This window comes from Notolepis coatsorum (genome assembly GCF_963971535.1).
Source record: "Notolepis coatsorum genome assembly, chromosome: 15".
Taxonomy (NCBI): Eukaryota; Metazoa; Chordata; class Actinopteri; order Aulopiformes; family Paralepididae; genus Notolepis; species Notolepis coatsorum.
In genome coordinates, this window is record NC_140179.1 from 82927085 (window position 1) to 82944741 (window position 17657).

Consider the following 17657-nt stretch of genomic DNA (forward strand, 5'->3'; position numbering starts at 1 on the left):
AAAACTAGTAATTAGAATAATTAGAATTACATAAAAGAGCACAAAATAAGTGTCTGTACTATGGAATGTGTCAAAAGAAAAACAAAAATAAAGGAAAATACACAATGTAATTCAAATAACAAAAGAAAACTACATGAACCAAGATGCCTATTTGATATCATGGTGTTTCACAGGAGGTCTTTCCACTTGGGAATGATTGTATAGCTTGATTAATTTCTTCTATGGTGAAACTGGAGTCCAGGACAGCCACAACGTCTACTATATGTGTGTTCAAGTGCAGTTGATTCCACCCCTGAGCCCTCCTAGTCATCTGTTAGATTAAAGTCATCCGGTCTGGACATGAGATCACTTAGCTACAAATCTCATTATTGAACCACAGTCTACTATTCCAGTTTAATTAGTCTTTGGATTGAGTTTGACTGCAGTCTCTGTTTATTTGCAGACCTTAATCTCCCGCTGTCGTCCATGCGTCTCCTGGTTGCACCAGTACGCCTGAAGTCTGCATATATGTGGCAGGTGGCCTGGCAGCGCTGTGTAGACCAGTATGGAAAACTGGCAGAGTTCATCAGTTTGGTGACAGAGATGGTTCCAGAGCTTCTGAGTTTCAGGCAGAGAGCTCAGCTCATCCTTGGACTGAGAGCACGGGTAAGACAACAGAGGGGACGTTTGGAGTCTAAACGTCTGAACTTTAGACCCACCTGGTTTTAGACTAGGGGTGTATATTGGTTATATACGTGTAGTTCCATGATATTATAGGGATGTTTACTCCCTTACTAGCTGCTGCCATGTTGCAATACTTGCAGTAGTTGGATTGTAGTTTAAAGGTCACATGTCTTGCTATTCCTTGCACTATTTGGGCAACTTTACACAATTCCTGTGAGTCTGGAACACATCTGTAAAGTTTTTTTTCAAAAGAATTCATTGTTTTGTATTTCTAATGAAGTACTCAAAAGCATAATTTTTCTACCTCAGGATTTCAGGCTGCAGAAGTGCTTTGAGTGACAGTCACCCACACAGCGTGATACATACGAGAGAGCGAGAGAGAGAGACAGACAGATAGACAGACAGACAGAGAGGGAGATGCGTCCCGAAAACACACACACAGTTGGGTTTGTGTGTAAATGGCTCCGAGACGAGTGACGGAGAGAGAGGTAAATGCTAGTAAATGCTCCCGTTGCTCCGTATCCCTCTCTCCCTCTGCACCCGCGCAACCCGTTTGAGGAAGTAATTCCACTCGCTCTGTTGTTGAGCGATGTGGGCGTTGACTACAACCAGTGCCTTATTCACGTCAGCAAAACAGTCAAATCAGAACGGCTTAGTTGAGTGAGGGAGGATCTCGTGAACTCGAGACTAGACTGATGAGTCAAAATGAGGATTAGCGACACAGACCACATTGATATAATCCCCCATTGCTAGGAAACAATGCTAAACACTGGAAAAGGCCATTTATAAGACACAGGACCTTTAACTAAATCTACTCCCCAACACACACACCCACACACACATTGTGATAAGTGTTCAGTGAAGGATAATAACTAGCCAAAAGCGAATGGTTCATCTAATGGTTTGTGTTCCTCAGCTCACCCTGGAGTTGTTGCAGAGAGTGGAGACATTTGACCCTCAGGCCATTCAGGACAACATAAACACTCTCCGTCAGTGGACAACAAACTGCATGCAAGAAGAGGTAGTTTAACATCTGTAGGTTACAGCGTCTGTCTGTCTTGCTGCCATTCATTCATACATTCTATATCTGTTGGTCAGCCTGTATAAATTGTACTAAATGTAGCAAAATGTAGATATGAAATATCGTAAATATTTAACTTTTCCCCACTTTTATTTATTTTGGAAACAAGAGAATCTTCTGTTGTTTTTTCATTTACTCCAGACTTACAAGTTATGTACACAGGTCAGGTCAGCAGGAAGGGTACAAGTCTTTCAGCTGAGTAACGATGTTTATCAAACAGTGTTGCAACTTTGGTGCTACAGTCTTGAGTGCATAGTAGTGAAGACATAATTAGCATAGTAGGTAGTAATATAGGCAGGGAAGATTATTTAGTGGCAAAGTGCATGATAGTAATGTTTTTCTGTGTCATCAGGGTGGAGAGGAAGAGGTGGATGTTTCAATTTATACAATGGCATGCAAATTTCTCGATTCTGATTGGCTGAAACAGTCAAGTTACACATGGGTATTTGTCATAACCCCACGCTCTTGGTCCCAGGACCCGCCCACAACCGAATTACTATCAATCCGCCGTGCAAGTTTTTAGAAGTGAAAGCAAGATGGCGGACAGTAAACGTTACGAAAGGATATGTTGATAGGGTCATAAAGACTAAATGAAAAACGATTCTGTCACGGCGAATGTGCAATGTTGGATTATGTAATTAGTGGGTCATGAGTCATTGTGAAACAAAATAAAAATCGCATGAATTGATTGATTGATTGATTAATTGCACATTTTATTACTGTCCGCCTTGTTTCCAACTGGTTAAGCTTGGCGACTCTTTCGAAGTCGCTCTCTTTCGAAGTTGGTTAAGGTTAGAGTTTGTCTTTAGAGCAGGGCGATAGACCACCAGCCCTGATTCCAAACTCTAACCTTAACCAACTTCGAAAGAGAGCGACTTCGAAAGAGTCGCCAAGCTTAACCAGTCGGAAACAAGGTGGACAGTAATAAAATTAGCTATCAATCAATTCAATAATCCACGCTCACTTAAAACAGCATACCTCCCAGCTGCTTCTATAGAACAGGGGTTCCCAAACTTTTCAGGCCACAACCCCCAAATAACGGTGTCAGAGAGCCGCGACCCCCACTATTATAGGAGGTCAAATAAAAATAAATATATATACATATAATTTTCTTTTATTTTTATTTTTATAATGGAAATGTATGGTTGAGACATGCAAACGTTCGAATGCACACACACTAATAAGCATTGGAGGCTTTTAACCAGGGCTGGACTGGGGAAATCATTCAGGCCAGGAAATGTATTGCAAAATATAGCCCCAGTCAGGCCACTTTTTAAGCAGGGGGTCTGGGGGTCCCCCACCAGGAATTTCTTTGTTACAAAGACTTCATTTCCTGCATTCTGGTGCAGGAATTTTTTTATTTGTACCCTTTAAATGCCAGTGTTTGTGATGGCATCACAAATTATTGTTAAAAAACAGGCTAGCATATGTATGATTAGCAACAACACTGATTTTGATGGATTTTCTGTTTTTTTGTAATGTCAGATTGAAAAAAATACAATCTTTTATTCAACTTCAGCCCTGATCATAACACCACATATTCATTTTATAATTCTAACCCTTTAAATTCCAGTGTGTGTGATGGCATATATTTACAATATATCAAATGCAAAGTAGATTTTTCTGGGGGGGATTATTACAGGCTAGCATGTGTCAATGATTAGCAACAACAGTTTTTTGTAAGGGTCCCGCCTCCACCAATCACATGCGGCTCCCTTTGTGTGTGTGTGAGAGCAAGAGAGAGAGAGAGATAGTTCTCCAACTTGTGTGAGTTGCATTGATCTCCTGGTTGTTCCCCACCTCGGTTATCTAACTATTGCGCTGCTGGCCGCGTAATTATTTAAGGTAACCAACTTGCGTCTAGCCACGCCCCCTGCCCCGGAGCTCTGCATTATGTAGCAGTAATTCCCCCTCTTTTAACATCGACGGCTAGCTCAACTGGTTCGCCGCCTTGCTGTGGATCCTGCGGTGCGTTGGTAACAAGTTCGAATCCCTTCAGTTTCTTTTTTCTTTTTTAACATGCATTCTTTCGCCGGTTAAGTTTAGGCATTGTTTCGGAGTTGGTTAAGGTTAGGGTTAAGTTTAGGGATTGTTTCGGAGTTGGTTAAGGTTAGAAGGGTTAAGTTTAGGCGCTGTTTCGGAGTTGGTTAAGGTTAGAGTTTGTCTTAGAGCATGGCAATATTCTTTTGGAGTTGGTTAAGGTTATGGTTAAGTTTAGGCATTGTTTCGGAGTTGGTTAAGGTGAGGGTTAAGGTTAGGCATTGTTTCGGAGTTGGTTAAGGTTAGAAAGGTTAAGTTTAGGCGCTGTTTCGGAGTTGGTTAAGGTTAGAGTTTGTCGCAGAGAATGGCAATAGAATGCAGCCTATTTCCGCACTGCCGCTCTCTCGCGCTGCCGCGGTCACATGGGCGTAGTGGCCAATCAGAGAAACGCTGAACACAAGTTGGTTGCCTAAAATATTCACGCGGCCTGGCCTGCTTCTAAGTTCAGTGGCCTGACTGCATTAAAAAATAAAAATAAAAAATGTAAATCATCTGGCGACCCCCTCGCGGCGGCTCGCGACCCCCACTTTGGGAACCCCTGCTATAACCCACTCCTGCGCGTGATGTAATGCTTTAATGAATGTTCTTCTGTGTCTTTAGGGTGGAGAGGAGGTTGAAGTTTCTAAGATGAACTTTCTGGATTTGGTCCAAACACTGCTTTCTGACTCGTCTGAGAGGAAGCACTTTTTTGAGGTAAGATTTACTCTAAAGTATTCCCACTATCCATGATTGTATATTCTGTGTCAAATGGTAAATGGTGCATTTATATAGCGCTTTAAAAAATGTGTTCCTCACATTCACCCATTCACTCACACATTCACACACCGATGGCGGAGGCAACCATGCAAGGTGCCAACCTGCTCATCAGGACCAGTTAAGGGTTAAGTGTCCTGCTCAAGGACACTTCGACACGCTGCCTGGGAGGAGTGGGAATCGAACAGGGAATCTTCTGACTACCAGATGGCCGCTCTACCGCCTGAGCCACTGTTGCCCCAGAAGAAGACAAACTATATTATCATAATAATAATAATAATAATAATAATAATAATAAGTACAGTAATCATTATTATTGTTAATAATAATATACAGTATGTTTTGTTTTTTTCTATGAAGGATGTGTTCCCAGTCCAGTATGGTGCCTGTTTTGACACAGCATTACAAATTCTGGTGTGGGAGTTCCTCTCCAGACTAGAGGAGTTCCTGCCAGTGCCAAGTTTTTCACAGGTAACGTTCTACAGGAACCAAAGACCAGATGTTTCACAGGTAACGTTATGCAGGAACCAAATGTAACGGAGGTCCGTGAGTATATCCACAGTCACGATGGACTTCAAGTGTTGTGAAGTGACTGTGGCACGTAGTGGTACTGCAAGTAAACTCACTCCCCCTTAACACTTTCAGTGCCAACGACGAGATAACTCGTTAGTTCATGCCAACCGTTGAGTGCCAGAGAGACGAGAGATCTAGTTTTTAATCGTTTATTTTTTTATTAGCGATTTCCATTCATATTTCATCAATCTAGCCTCCCGTTACCACTGGAACTCTCTTTGAGCTGCATTGGGAAAATACCGCCCCCTATCGTCTCTCCCTGTGGTACTGCACCCCATTGGATTAGACTGAATGAAAAGCATGGGGGGGGGGAAATCCTGCTTCCTCATTTTACTTCTCAGGCAAGTCACCCGAGACGATCGGATTCATTCTGGACCATCAGAACAGCGTGGAATCAGTGTTTCGACCACCCAGCGTTGGATCAATAAATGCGATCGATATTTGGAATGGCGATCAGGAATTGGAATAATCTTTTTGGAGAACATCTGATCTGAGGTAAGGTTTACCAGTCTTAGGATAATCAGAGCTTTTTTCACAGATATCAACGTGGGCCCTATGTGTGTATGTGTGTGTGTGTGTGTGTGCTGATCAGGAAATAAGAGAATCGATTTTTCAGCCCGCTTCTATAGCGTGCATAAGTACACATATACTATCGATAATCTAGCGTTTATTTGAAAACGATTCATAAATAGGCCGAAAAATGACAACGTGTTTTGTGTATTACAGTAAAGGGCGTTTATCACAGAATCTTCTGAAATCTTCTGGAAGTTTCAAGGAACGAGCGTTTTTCAAAATGGTATAAAACGGAAATGAACAGATTAAAAAAACAATCCGTTTCGACAATGTTGACTGCAAACAAGTCATTGATAAGCGACGGCCAGATTAGACACATAATTTAAGATGTAGTTTATGCGTTCGCAAATATGAGAGCGCTATAATTGAAGTGGGTGGTGGCACTCAAGGGGGTAAATAGGACACAGAGGCTGGCACTGAAGCTGTTAAAAGGCATACAGACACATTACCAAGAAGTTAATTCACCTCTTGGTATAGTGGTCTGCGATGTCGCCCGCGGTGCGGGAGACCGAGGTTCGACTCCCACTCAGGGCATGTCAAATAAGACCGGTTTCACAAAGACCAGACATTTCACAGGTAACGAACCAAAGGAACTGAGGTCACTCAATTCCTGTGAGCTGTGTTTAAAATACATCAGAATTGTGCAGTTGAAAGATGAGTGGAACCAGGACACTAGTTGAAAATATACATATCACTCGCAAGTTGTTTATAGAACAATGTCATAATAAAAATGTCTTACTGATTGCACATTGTAGGGCTGGAAGGTAGACCCGATGTTTCCCCTACCATTGCCCGCCCCCCCCAACGGGACACCATGCCATAAATATTTTATTTGTTATTTTCCTAATTTATGTGCATTTGTTTAATTTCATCTCAGTGTGAAAATGAAGAGTCTCTAGTGCGTCTTCTGTAATTTACGGTCACGCTAGTTTCTCTCCTCTCCTCTCCTCCACTCTTTTTCCGAATAACATCAGCTTTGTGGCCGTCCCAGGATTATATTAATAACATCAGCACAGTTTTTTGGCCGTCCCAGGATTATTAATAACATCAGTGCAGCCTTTCGGCCATCCTAGGATTATATTACTACACTAAGCTACAGTTAGCATGTACTCAGTTCTCCAGTAACACCATACAGGTTACATGCGAAGCTACCGGTTACATGTTGCTCCGTTGGTTGCTTCGCTCTCTGTCAGGCCCTGTTTAACAGTCCGACACCAAGAGACGCCAACCACCAAGAGAAGTGTTGCTTCTTTCCTCCGTCCGACACCAAGAGACGTGTTGCTCCGTTCACAGTCCGACACCAAGAGACGCCATTCCCACCAAGAGACCACGCTCTCAAGTGTACCACTCTCTTATACCCTTAGCCCCTGCCCCTCACCCATGGACCCACCAACCCCAAGGCACCTTGGACTTGACCACAAGCAGCCCCAAGCTTAGTGGGCCATGAGTGATTGACAGTTAAACACCCCCACTCAGTGAACAGTTGGTCCCAACCAGGGTCGCTACAATATTAATAACATCAGCACAGTTTTTCGGCCGTCCCAGGATTATATTAATAACATCAGCGCAGTTTTTTGGCCAGGATTATATTAATGACATCAGCGCAGCCTTTCGGCCATCCCAGAATTATATTAATAACATCATTCCATCTTTTTCAGATAGTGTCCAGTTCCTCCCCCGTTCTTCTCGACTCCGATGAAGTTGAGCAATGTTTCTCAGACCCTGAAGATCTGAAGATGATTTTGCAGGATCATAGACGACATAAAAATCTGAAAAAAAGTAAGAACCTTTTCCCTGTTTAATAAAAAGGCTTTTGTCTCACTGGCTCCTGCACCTCTTGCTTCCTCCTCTGTGTGAGAGTGATACTGTAGCCAGGAATGGTCAGCTCTCAGCCCACTCACTGCCTGCTGACTCTGGGGCCAACTACAGAATATAGTGATAACTTTTCATTAATGTGTAGTCAATTCAACGACTATCCATATATCACTACTATATCACATTGTTTCATATTGTGACAATATGAATAGCAGCTGGTAAAACGTTGGCGATTTATGGAATGACCATTGTTATGTGTCCAATATCCAAAATAAAAATTAACTGAACTGAACGGTCTTTCATTCAGAAGCAACACCAGTACTATTAGTTCTCTTAAACAGAATTGTGTTACTAACACCACAGCTTTCTGTTCATCAGATCAGTTCTCCTTCCAGTCAGACACCATCCTGTCAACACTTGCATCTAAACTGACTTCAGATATGTGTAAAGATCAAGATGAACACACTATGGAGAATACAACAGGTATGAAGGATAGAGTTGGACAATAAGCCAATATTCTATGTAATTGTATTTCCATGGGATTATATAGAGATGAAATGTTTTTTAAATGTGTTGTGATAATGTGATACACAAGTATGTCTAAATGAATGACAACATCAAATATGAATGTATCACCTAATTATTTGGGGGAATATTATTTGAAAAGGACCATATTACAATGCAGTTCTGTTCCATGGATCATTTAACATGTGTGATGCATTGATGTAGTATTGCATTGAACAATACTGATGCCAGGCTAACATAGGATTACTCTAGGAGAATTTCCCCAATATAATAATAATAATAATAATAATAATAATAATAATAATAATAATAATAATAATAATAATAATAATAATAATAATAATAATAATAATAATATTTATTAATAATAATAATAATAATAATAATAATAATAATAATAATAATAATAATAATAATAATAATAAAATACTAAACCCCAATAATAATAACAATAATGTAATACTAAACCCCAATAATAATAATAATAATAATAATAATAATAATAATAATAATAATGTAATACTAAACCCCAATTATTATTATTATAATAATAATAATAATAATAATAATAATAATAATAATAATAATAATAATAATAATAATAATAATAATAATAATAATAATAATAATAATAATAATAATAATTGTAACTGAGGGGTTACAAAACCCTGACTGTATTAAAGATTGTGATATATTAAACCACTGCTAGTTATGTACTTTAATTACTGGCCAAACAGTACATCAAATATTGATGGTGAACACTCACAAGAACACGGCATGGACACAGAAATACTATTGGAGGGTAATTTATTATTATTAGGCAACGTTAGGTTACAGAATGAGAATTAGGGTCGCGCTTGTATGGCGAAGAATATACGTAAAGTCAGTCAAGAGCATAAGTCACTAAGAATAGTAGGAATCCTACGATGGGTCTAAGCTGACGCCACCTGTTGTATAGTAGCAATTATATAGGGCAACACCGGTACCAACTGGAGACAATGGGTAGAGGAATGTTCGGGTACTCCGTCTGAGTCAACGAGGAATAAAGAGGCTCCAGGTACAGGAGTCGGTGCTTGTACTCCCTTGATCCGCAGACAAAAGCAATAGTTGTAATCCAAGATGCTCGACAGCATTGACGACAGCTAGCCAGCCCCTTCCACGAGGCAGGCCCGAGTGGTAATCCTCACAAGGTTAAATCCCAAATGATAGTGGAAATCAACGGTGCTCTTCTCCGGTAGTCACGGTCCCAAAGCAATATAATCCAACCAGGAATGGTTCTGCAATCGCCGGTGCCAATTCTCCTGTGTACATGTCCAATGGTTCTCGCCTAGGACTCCTCGGGTGTGGGCGACGTATTTAGGCCACACAGCCTGGATAAGTGCACTAGCTAAAGACACGACGAACCGATGGGTAATGCTACACACGGAAGAACTGTGGCCGCACGATATACAATAAATGATCGACTATTACTTCACATTAGATTAAGTCGAACTCAACGTTACTGCATTAAACTCTGACACTTTAACATTCTATTCGCACGCGGTTCTCAATGCTCTATTTAGATGCAAGGTTGCTCACTTCACTGCACATTGACTCGTGGTGAAGGTGGTAAGGTACTGAACTGAATTACTGCTGTTTACACCTGCGCCGTATTTATACTTAAGTGAATATCTAGTCCCAACCTCAGTCCTTGTCTCGTATTACTACGCAGACTCTGGGCATGTTCTGACATGCCTGGAGTTGTCTTTGAACTTGCCGTTGGGGGCTTGCGCGTTGGCGCCTGGGGGCGCTGTCCAATAGGAGAGCGAATATTACTCTGGTCTGTACGCAGGTAAAGGGATATTCCGTGTATATATATAAATAATATACAAAGTATATCAAACGATACATATATATATTCAGTTTAATCTGGCCCTTCACAACAATAATAATAATAATAATAATAATAATAATAATAATAATAATAATAATAATAATAATAATAATAATAATAATAATAATAATAATAATAATAATAATAATAATAATAATAATAATAATAATAATAATAATAATAATCACAGCTCCAAAAGGCAATCAAGGCTGCAAAGAGACAATACAGGGACAAGGTAGAGTCAAACTACCATGGCTCTAACACTAGAAACATGTGGTCTGGACAAAAAACAACCACAGACTATGAATGAAATATGAAAATAACAGTTCCGTCGAGGTGTCTGCTTCCCTCCCAGAGGAGCTTAACACCTTCTTTTTTTTGATCCACTCTTTCTCCTCTTTTTCTATTTTTCTCCCATCCCAATTCCACTGTGCCAATTCTTCCCTCCCCTGTCCTGAACGTTGCTCGCATATGTCCCCCACTGGCCGGGTTTAGGGAGGATAGAAGCCTTGCATCACGTGTCGCCTCCGGTACACGAGGAGGCAGCCTGTCACATCTTTTCACCTGCCAGCGTGGACTCTCATTGGCGAGGTTTAACGTGTGAGAGGCTCACACTACCCCCGCCATTTCCTGTCTCTGCTGTGCAGGCGCCCTGACCGACCTGTAGGAGTCGCTGTCCACAACGTCCAGATTACCACCCATCAACTTCCACCCGCTAATTCTGCCAATTGAATTAGTATGACGGCTGGCCCAAGCCGGAGGCAACGCCGACAGCCGGAGTCGAACCCGGTGTCTCTTGCGTTGGTGACGAGCGCAATGTCTGCTGCGCCACCCAGCCGCAGCTTAACACCTTCTATGTGCGGTTTGAGGACAACACCCCTGCTGTGGATATCACACCAGACCAGGGCCCTATTCCCTGTACCTGGTTCAACTAAGTCAGGTTTTTTTTTTTTTTTTTTTTTTATATATTTCATCAACTAAGATATTTAGTCAACAAAAGGCTTACCTGTATGCCTGATATGTGGTGTGAAATTTGTGAACAACGAAATTTTTTCTTTTTATTTTATAGATTTTCCACAAATAAGGGAAGGAATAGAGCTGCATAGTTCAGGGTTTTATTTCAAAGTCGGTCTACAGACACCAGTGTTTTGTCTCCTCCCATTAATGCAACAAACTGTGTGCTATAAGTATAAAGTATAATAAATTGCAAATTACTTTGGGTATGCAATTGTCAGGCGTTTTATGCTAAATGTGGGGTATGCTTGGGGATATATAAAACGTTATACACTGTGTTACCTTCATTTTAAGGGTAAATAGGTTGTGCGGCTCCCTGAGCATTTTATTTTGTGGGACGGGGGAAAAGTGGCTCTTTTGATAGTAAAGGTTGCTGACCCCTGAACTAAGTCGATCAAAAGTCCCATTATCCAGATTCAATTAACCCGATGTTTGAATACAGGCTTTCCCTGTTCCTCGAACGCTGATTCAGTCTCGTTAATTCAAACCAGACTTGATACTCAGGATAATTGCGCGCGGCCGCCTCACCTGAAAAGACAACAGGTGTCGATCGCCGAAATCCTAACGGCATTGATTGATTGATTGATTGAAAACTTTAACAGATTGCAGAATGGGTACAATACAGTACGGCTCAATAACCTCGCCGACAAGTTAAAATGCATAATCTATAGGCAAATTTTAAGTCCCTCATTACCCCAATCAATCAGATTATATGTCTTTAAATGTGCCTGCTGGCAGTAGGCTTAATGGAATGAATAATCGAATGAGATCTTGCTAGCGAAAATAATTTTTTCAGCTCTTTCAGAATAAGTAGACAAAAATAAGCCCAAAGAGTATCTAATTGATACGAATTAATAGATACTTATGAGGATATCTGTACTGTATGTGCTTAGGTATCATGTACTATATAAATACATGGTTCCCAAAGTTTTCAAGGCGCGACCCCCGAAATAACGTGTCAGAGAGGCTTGGAGGCTATACAGTTTCACTATTAATCAGGTTTTAATCTGTTTCGGACATCATCCATACATGCATTGAATTGATTAACCTTTGGTTTATACCAGTGACACCAGTCATGTTAATCACCTTCTTGTTCATCATCAGATAACACTAACAGTGCTTGAACAGATAAATGCATTTTCTCAAATGCATTCATCAAAACGTCAAAGGCTTGCAATTGCTCATTCATTTTCTCAAGTCACATCCACGTCATCAAATCCGTCAAACAGCGCATCTCCTCAAACATTTTAATCCCAGTTACAATATCACAATAACGTGTGCGTGACACAATTCAACAATCCACATATTCAGATTAGTCGTAATTCATATACACAATCCACACATGAAGACGCTTCAATTTATGCTTGAATGAAACACAATCCGGGCGCAAATACATCCACAGCCGAGAATATGAAACTAATCGGAGCCAAACGCCCGATAGATTTAATTAATTAAAAACATCCCCGCGGGATTCACATTTGCAATGCTCCGATGTTATTAAAATAACCACATAGTGTGTATATCGCACCTCGCGAGCGCCGTATATATGACGTGCATTATTTAGAACAAAGTAAATCCATAGGCTGAATATGATTTATTATCAGCATTTTAGGTATATTATTTTACATTTCAAAAGCCCCCTCTAGAAAAACGAAGCACAAACATAATTCAGAATGGTATAATGGGATCTAGACTGTGAGAATTATTTCAGGAAGGGAGCTGGCATTTCTTTGCGAGGGCGTGGCCATGGTTTATCCAGCTAACTGAACTAAACCTAAACTAAACTAGACCAGGTTCAAACTTTTTGATCTGTTGCCATAGTGATTTAGAAAATCGCACGTCAGGGAACCGAAAGGTCTAGTTTAAGTCAAGTTATCCTGAAAATTATTCGGCTAACTCAGGAACAGGGCCCAGGACTCCTGCCCACTGGAACTAACTAGGGCACAGGTGTGTAAAACCTTTAAAAGGTCCTGGCCCGGATGGTAACCCTGGCAGAACTCCGGACATGTGCAGACGAGCAGGCAGATGTCTTCACGGACATCTTCAACACATCCCTGCTACTGTCCATAGTCTCCACATATTTCAAGAAGACCACCATTGTCCCTGTCCCCAAGAAAGCAAAAGCCCTCTGCCTGAATGACTACCGCCCTGTAGCTCTCACTTCCACCCTCATGAAGTGCTTTGAGCGGATGGTCAAAACCCACATCACCTCCTCACTACCGGACACATTGGACCCACTACAGTTCGCCTACAGACCAAACAGGTCTACAGACGACACCATCGCCCTCACCCTCCACACCGCCCTCTCCCACCTGGACCAGAGGGACTGTGTGGCCACACAGAGCTCCAACACCATCATCAAGTTTGCTGACGACACGACGACACAGGATCAAGTTTGCTGGCCTGATCACCGGCAATGACAAGTCGAAGTACAGAGAGGAAGTGAGTGCACTGGCAGCATGGTGCCAGGATAACAACCTCCACCTCAACGTCAGCAAAACGAGGGAGCTCATCGCGGACTACAGGAAGTCCCAGGGGGGAGAGCACGGCCCCATTCATCGGCGGGACAGCGGTGGAGAGAGTCAACAGCTTCAGGTTCCTCTGAGTCAACATCAGCGAGGACCTGTCCTGGTCTCATCACACCGGCATCATTGTCAAGACAGCGAGACAACGGCTCTTCTTCCTCCGTAGGCTGAGGAGATTCAGCATGGACTCCAGGATACTGTGCAACTTTTACCGGTGCACCATAGAGAGCATCCTGACTAGCTGCATCACTGCCTGGTATGGCAACTACTCAGCCACCGACCGCAAGGCTCTGCAAACACATCACAAGGACTGAGCTGCCAGCCATGGACGACCCTTACACACAGAGGTGCAGAAGGAAAACCCGGAACATTCTCAGAGACCACAGTCACCCCAGTCACAAACGTTTCACTCTGCTACCGTCTGGCAAATGGTACCGGAGCATCTGCACAAGAACCAGCAGGTTCAGGGACAGCTTTTTCCCACAAGCCACAAGACTCCTGAACAAGGACAAGAACAGGAGATAGCCCTATTAAAAAAACTCTTGAACACACACCTCTTAAAGAAAAACGATTGAACACACACACACACACGCACACGCATATAAGACACATGCACCCTGCACTGCACCTTAACTCTTTGAGTGCCACGCCCTTTCCCCATCTGTACCGCCTGGCGCCAGCGTTATTGACCATTTTAGTGATGTTTGCAGACCCATCGTGTCTTCTGTATTATAGCTATGGAGACAATAGTATGGCTCATTTGACAGGTATTGTTCACAGTCTATTACTGACTAATCAGTTCATTTCTACACAATGTAGTTTGTGTGACTATTACATGCTAAACATCGCTCGTTTACAAAATAATCCAGTCTTTTTTCATAGATCGTGAGATATGACACGTTATATGCAATAAGCCCAAATCGTTGTGGTTGATCACCTGAAACCCCAAATACTCCCAAATCAAAGGTATATACCATGTACACATGTGTCTTCACAAAATCATCAAGGAGGGGGGGGGGGTCGTTCTAACTAGAAACTGTGATCGTGTTTGTCGAGCATGTTTTGTTAAATTCCACCACCAGCACACCAACATAACTAGCCCTTTATTAGTTGAATCAAGTGTGGTACTGGTGGTGGAATTTAACAAATACATTGAACGGCTGGGGTGCCTCGAGGAGAGGATTGGGAACCACTGGACTAGAGCATACATTTGAGCCATCAAAGAATTGAAGCAAAAGTGGTTACCTGTGTTGAACTGGTTTATTTTTTAGAAAATAAAAAAATATACTGGATTACTATTACGACTACTACCACTGCCAATACTACTGATACATCCCTATTGGCAAACTTTATATTAAAAAAATATATATATAAAAAAAGAAATTCATTTTTTTGGTTCATTATAAAACTGTGGCAGGACTAATTAGACTGGCAGGCCGCCACAGTCTAGGTAATTAGTAGGAAACACTGAGGCTTCAGGCAAAAAAATCTTGAGGCGATCGCTCTGTCGCTCCGAGGAGGAGAGGCCCTTGCAAAAAAAATTAAAAGAGAATAGGTGTATCCACACCAAGCCATTCCAGTTCAAAAGGTAGGCGATACTGCCACCTGGTGATATTTGATTGTCATTGCAATTCCAACGTAGGCAGATGAGCCAGGGAGACCTAGAGGGCTCCGGCTGACCGTATTTTATTTTATCCTACCTCATTTTTATATTTTATTTATCATACTACTTATTGTTATTGGACACACACGCACCCTGCACTGCACCTTACCATACACTACATGCAAGACACTTTCTGTAAATAATTTACCTGAAGAATTTCATTACCTGCAATGCCCCCCGTATTGTTGTGTATTTGACAAATGACAACAATTTTGTAATTTTAACGTTCATGTTGTTGTAGTAAGCTTCCTAAAATGACTTTATGATGTAGCCAATTGTGGCTTTAAAGAACAAAGTGCTTAACATTTCAAGCTAAAGTGCTGGAATTCCTGGAAAACCAGCCTCTTACAATATGCAAGTTAAAGAGGTTGGGCATTTGAAAATTAACTAAAATAGCTTATGATTATGATTCTGAGTACATTTCTTCTATATCCCACAGCTCTAGAGGAAAACCAGCTAAATGAGGGAGCTGAGGGATCATTGCAAAGACGGAGAGAGAAGGAAGAGAGAAAGACGTGGCAGGAAGAAAACAAGCCGTCTGAGAGAGATGCCCATGAAGAAGAGGAGGATGGGACTGATGAAGGGTCTAATGAGGCTGTGGGATCAAACTTCCAGCAACAGCAGGAGGAAGAACCGTCTCCACTGAGGGCACCTCTGTCTTCTCCAGAAACTGACACTGGTGAGAATAACACATTTATCATTATTTTTATAATACATAATAATAATAGCACATGTATTATTAATAATAATACAAAATATCACCTTTAATAATACATAATAACTAGGGGTGTAACGGTACGTGTATTCGTCCCGCAAATTTACGGTACGGCCGTCACGGTGCGGTACGTGCAGCCATACGATGAATACGCCTCACAGCGCAAACACACCAGTCGCGCATGCAGGCACTCGCGGGTTCCGTGCGAGAACAGCACGCGTGGCCGGGCACACCGAGTCCAACTTCAGAGCGGGCGAAAGTGCACGGAGGAAGGCACATTTACATTGGAACAGCTGCAGGGTCATTACAATTGTACAGTTTTCTTTCGTTTTCTTGTTCGCCCAATAATGTTAACCAAATGAAACCAATGGAAAGACACACACACGCGTCGCCAACACACACACCAACATTCTCCCCCGCCGGACTCTAACAGGAAAAGAAAAGAAAAAAAAGAAACATACTTTTCCGGACTGATCATCTGAGCTCCTCTCCAGTTGAACTGCTACTGTGTTTATATCCAAATAATCCTCTGCCATTGTTGTAACATGTCATCTGTTCTCTAGTATTCAGTCTCGTGAAGTTAATTCCTCTCTACAAGTGAAACTGAAACTTAACAAGGATAAGTTGTTAAAGGGGCAGTAGGCAATTAATTTACTCAGTGGATGCCTGAACACAGAATGCCACCAGTATCACTGACTACCATGGCAAGCCTATAGAAAGTTATTCTATTTAATAATAATAATAATAATAATAATAATTATCATAAATATATAATAATTGTTTTGCAGATGTGTCTTCAAAAATCTCGGTGTGGGGGGGATGGGGTGGGTATGAGGGAGGGGAAGGGAAATGAAAGGGGAAGAAAAGAAGAAAAGATGGAAAATGTATAATATTGACGATTGTAAATGTATGTACTACTTTTCCTGCAATAAAGAAATTAAGAAAAAAATATATATATAATAATTATAAAAATATTTTTTCTGGGGGCGGCTAGGTGGTGTAGTGGGCAAGGCGCTCGCCACCAATGCAGGAGATGCTGGGTTCGAGCCCAGCTCTCCACATTGCTATCAGCTTGGCTGGTCGTTCATACTAACACAATTGGCAGTGTTAGGGGTGGGAAAGCTGATGGTGGGTCCTGGTCGTTGGAAACAGCGACTCCTACAGTTCGGTCGGGGCGCCTGCTCAGCGAGGATAGGATCTAGGGGGGTAGTGTGATCCTTCCACACGTTACACCCGCTCAGTGAGAGTCCGCGCTGCCAGGTGAAAAGAAGCGGTTGATTGGATAGATGTGTGTCGGAGGAAGCACGTGATAGCCTCCACTCTCCCAGACCGAATGTGGGGGGTAGGTGCACAGCGACCAGGAAGGGGATTGGGAATTGGCATAACGACTAACATTGGGATGGGAGAAAAACGGAGGAAAAAGGAGGGGGGAAAAGATTTCTTTTTAAATATAAATAATAATAATAATAAAAATAATAATGCATAACACTTTTTTATTATTATTACCATTATTATTATTATTATTATTATTATTATTATTATTATTATTATTATTATTATTATTATTATTATTATTATTATTATTATTATTATTATAATACACAATAACACATTAGTTATTATAATACAGAATGCCACCTTTAATCATTATAATAATACATAACAAATGTATTATTATTATACAGAATAACTTTATTATTACACTGGTGAAAATAACATATTTATTATAAACTGTTGGTTTTCAGCTTCCGCCACATTTACCCCAATGCATGGGTCACTTTTTATTTGTTTGTTTATTTGTTAGCATGTTGATAGACCAGCTGATAGACCAGCATGTGGTTTAG

At 41.3% G+C, this 17657-nt stretch overlaps 1 protein-coding gene across 2 annotated transcripts in view; it reads left to right on the plus strand.

Moving 5' to 3' along the window:
- LOC311241763 (uncharacterized protein) overlaps window positions 1–17657 on the plus strand; it is an 85399-nt gene that overhangs the window by 65531 nt on the left and 2211 nt on the right. For both annotated transcript variants that reach the window (XM_084330668.1, XM_084330669.1), the window contains 7 exons: window positions 443–645; window positions 1580–1684; window positions 4385–4477; window positions 4898–5008; window positions 7342–7462; window positions 7877–7981; window positions 15538–15777. In XM_084330668.1, coding sequence (XP_084186794.1) covers window positions 443–645; window positions 1580–1684; window positions 4385–4477; window positions 4898–5008; window positions 7342–7462; window positions 7877–7981; window positions 15538–15777 — 978 coding nt within the window. The remainder of the gene's footprint in view (window positions 1–442; window positions 646–1579; window positions 1685–4384; window positions 4478–4897; window positions 5009–7341; window positions 7463–7876; window positions 7982–15537; window positions 15778–17657) is intronic.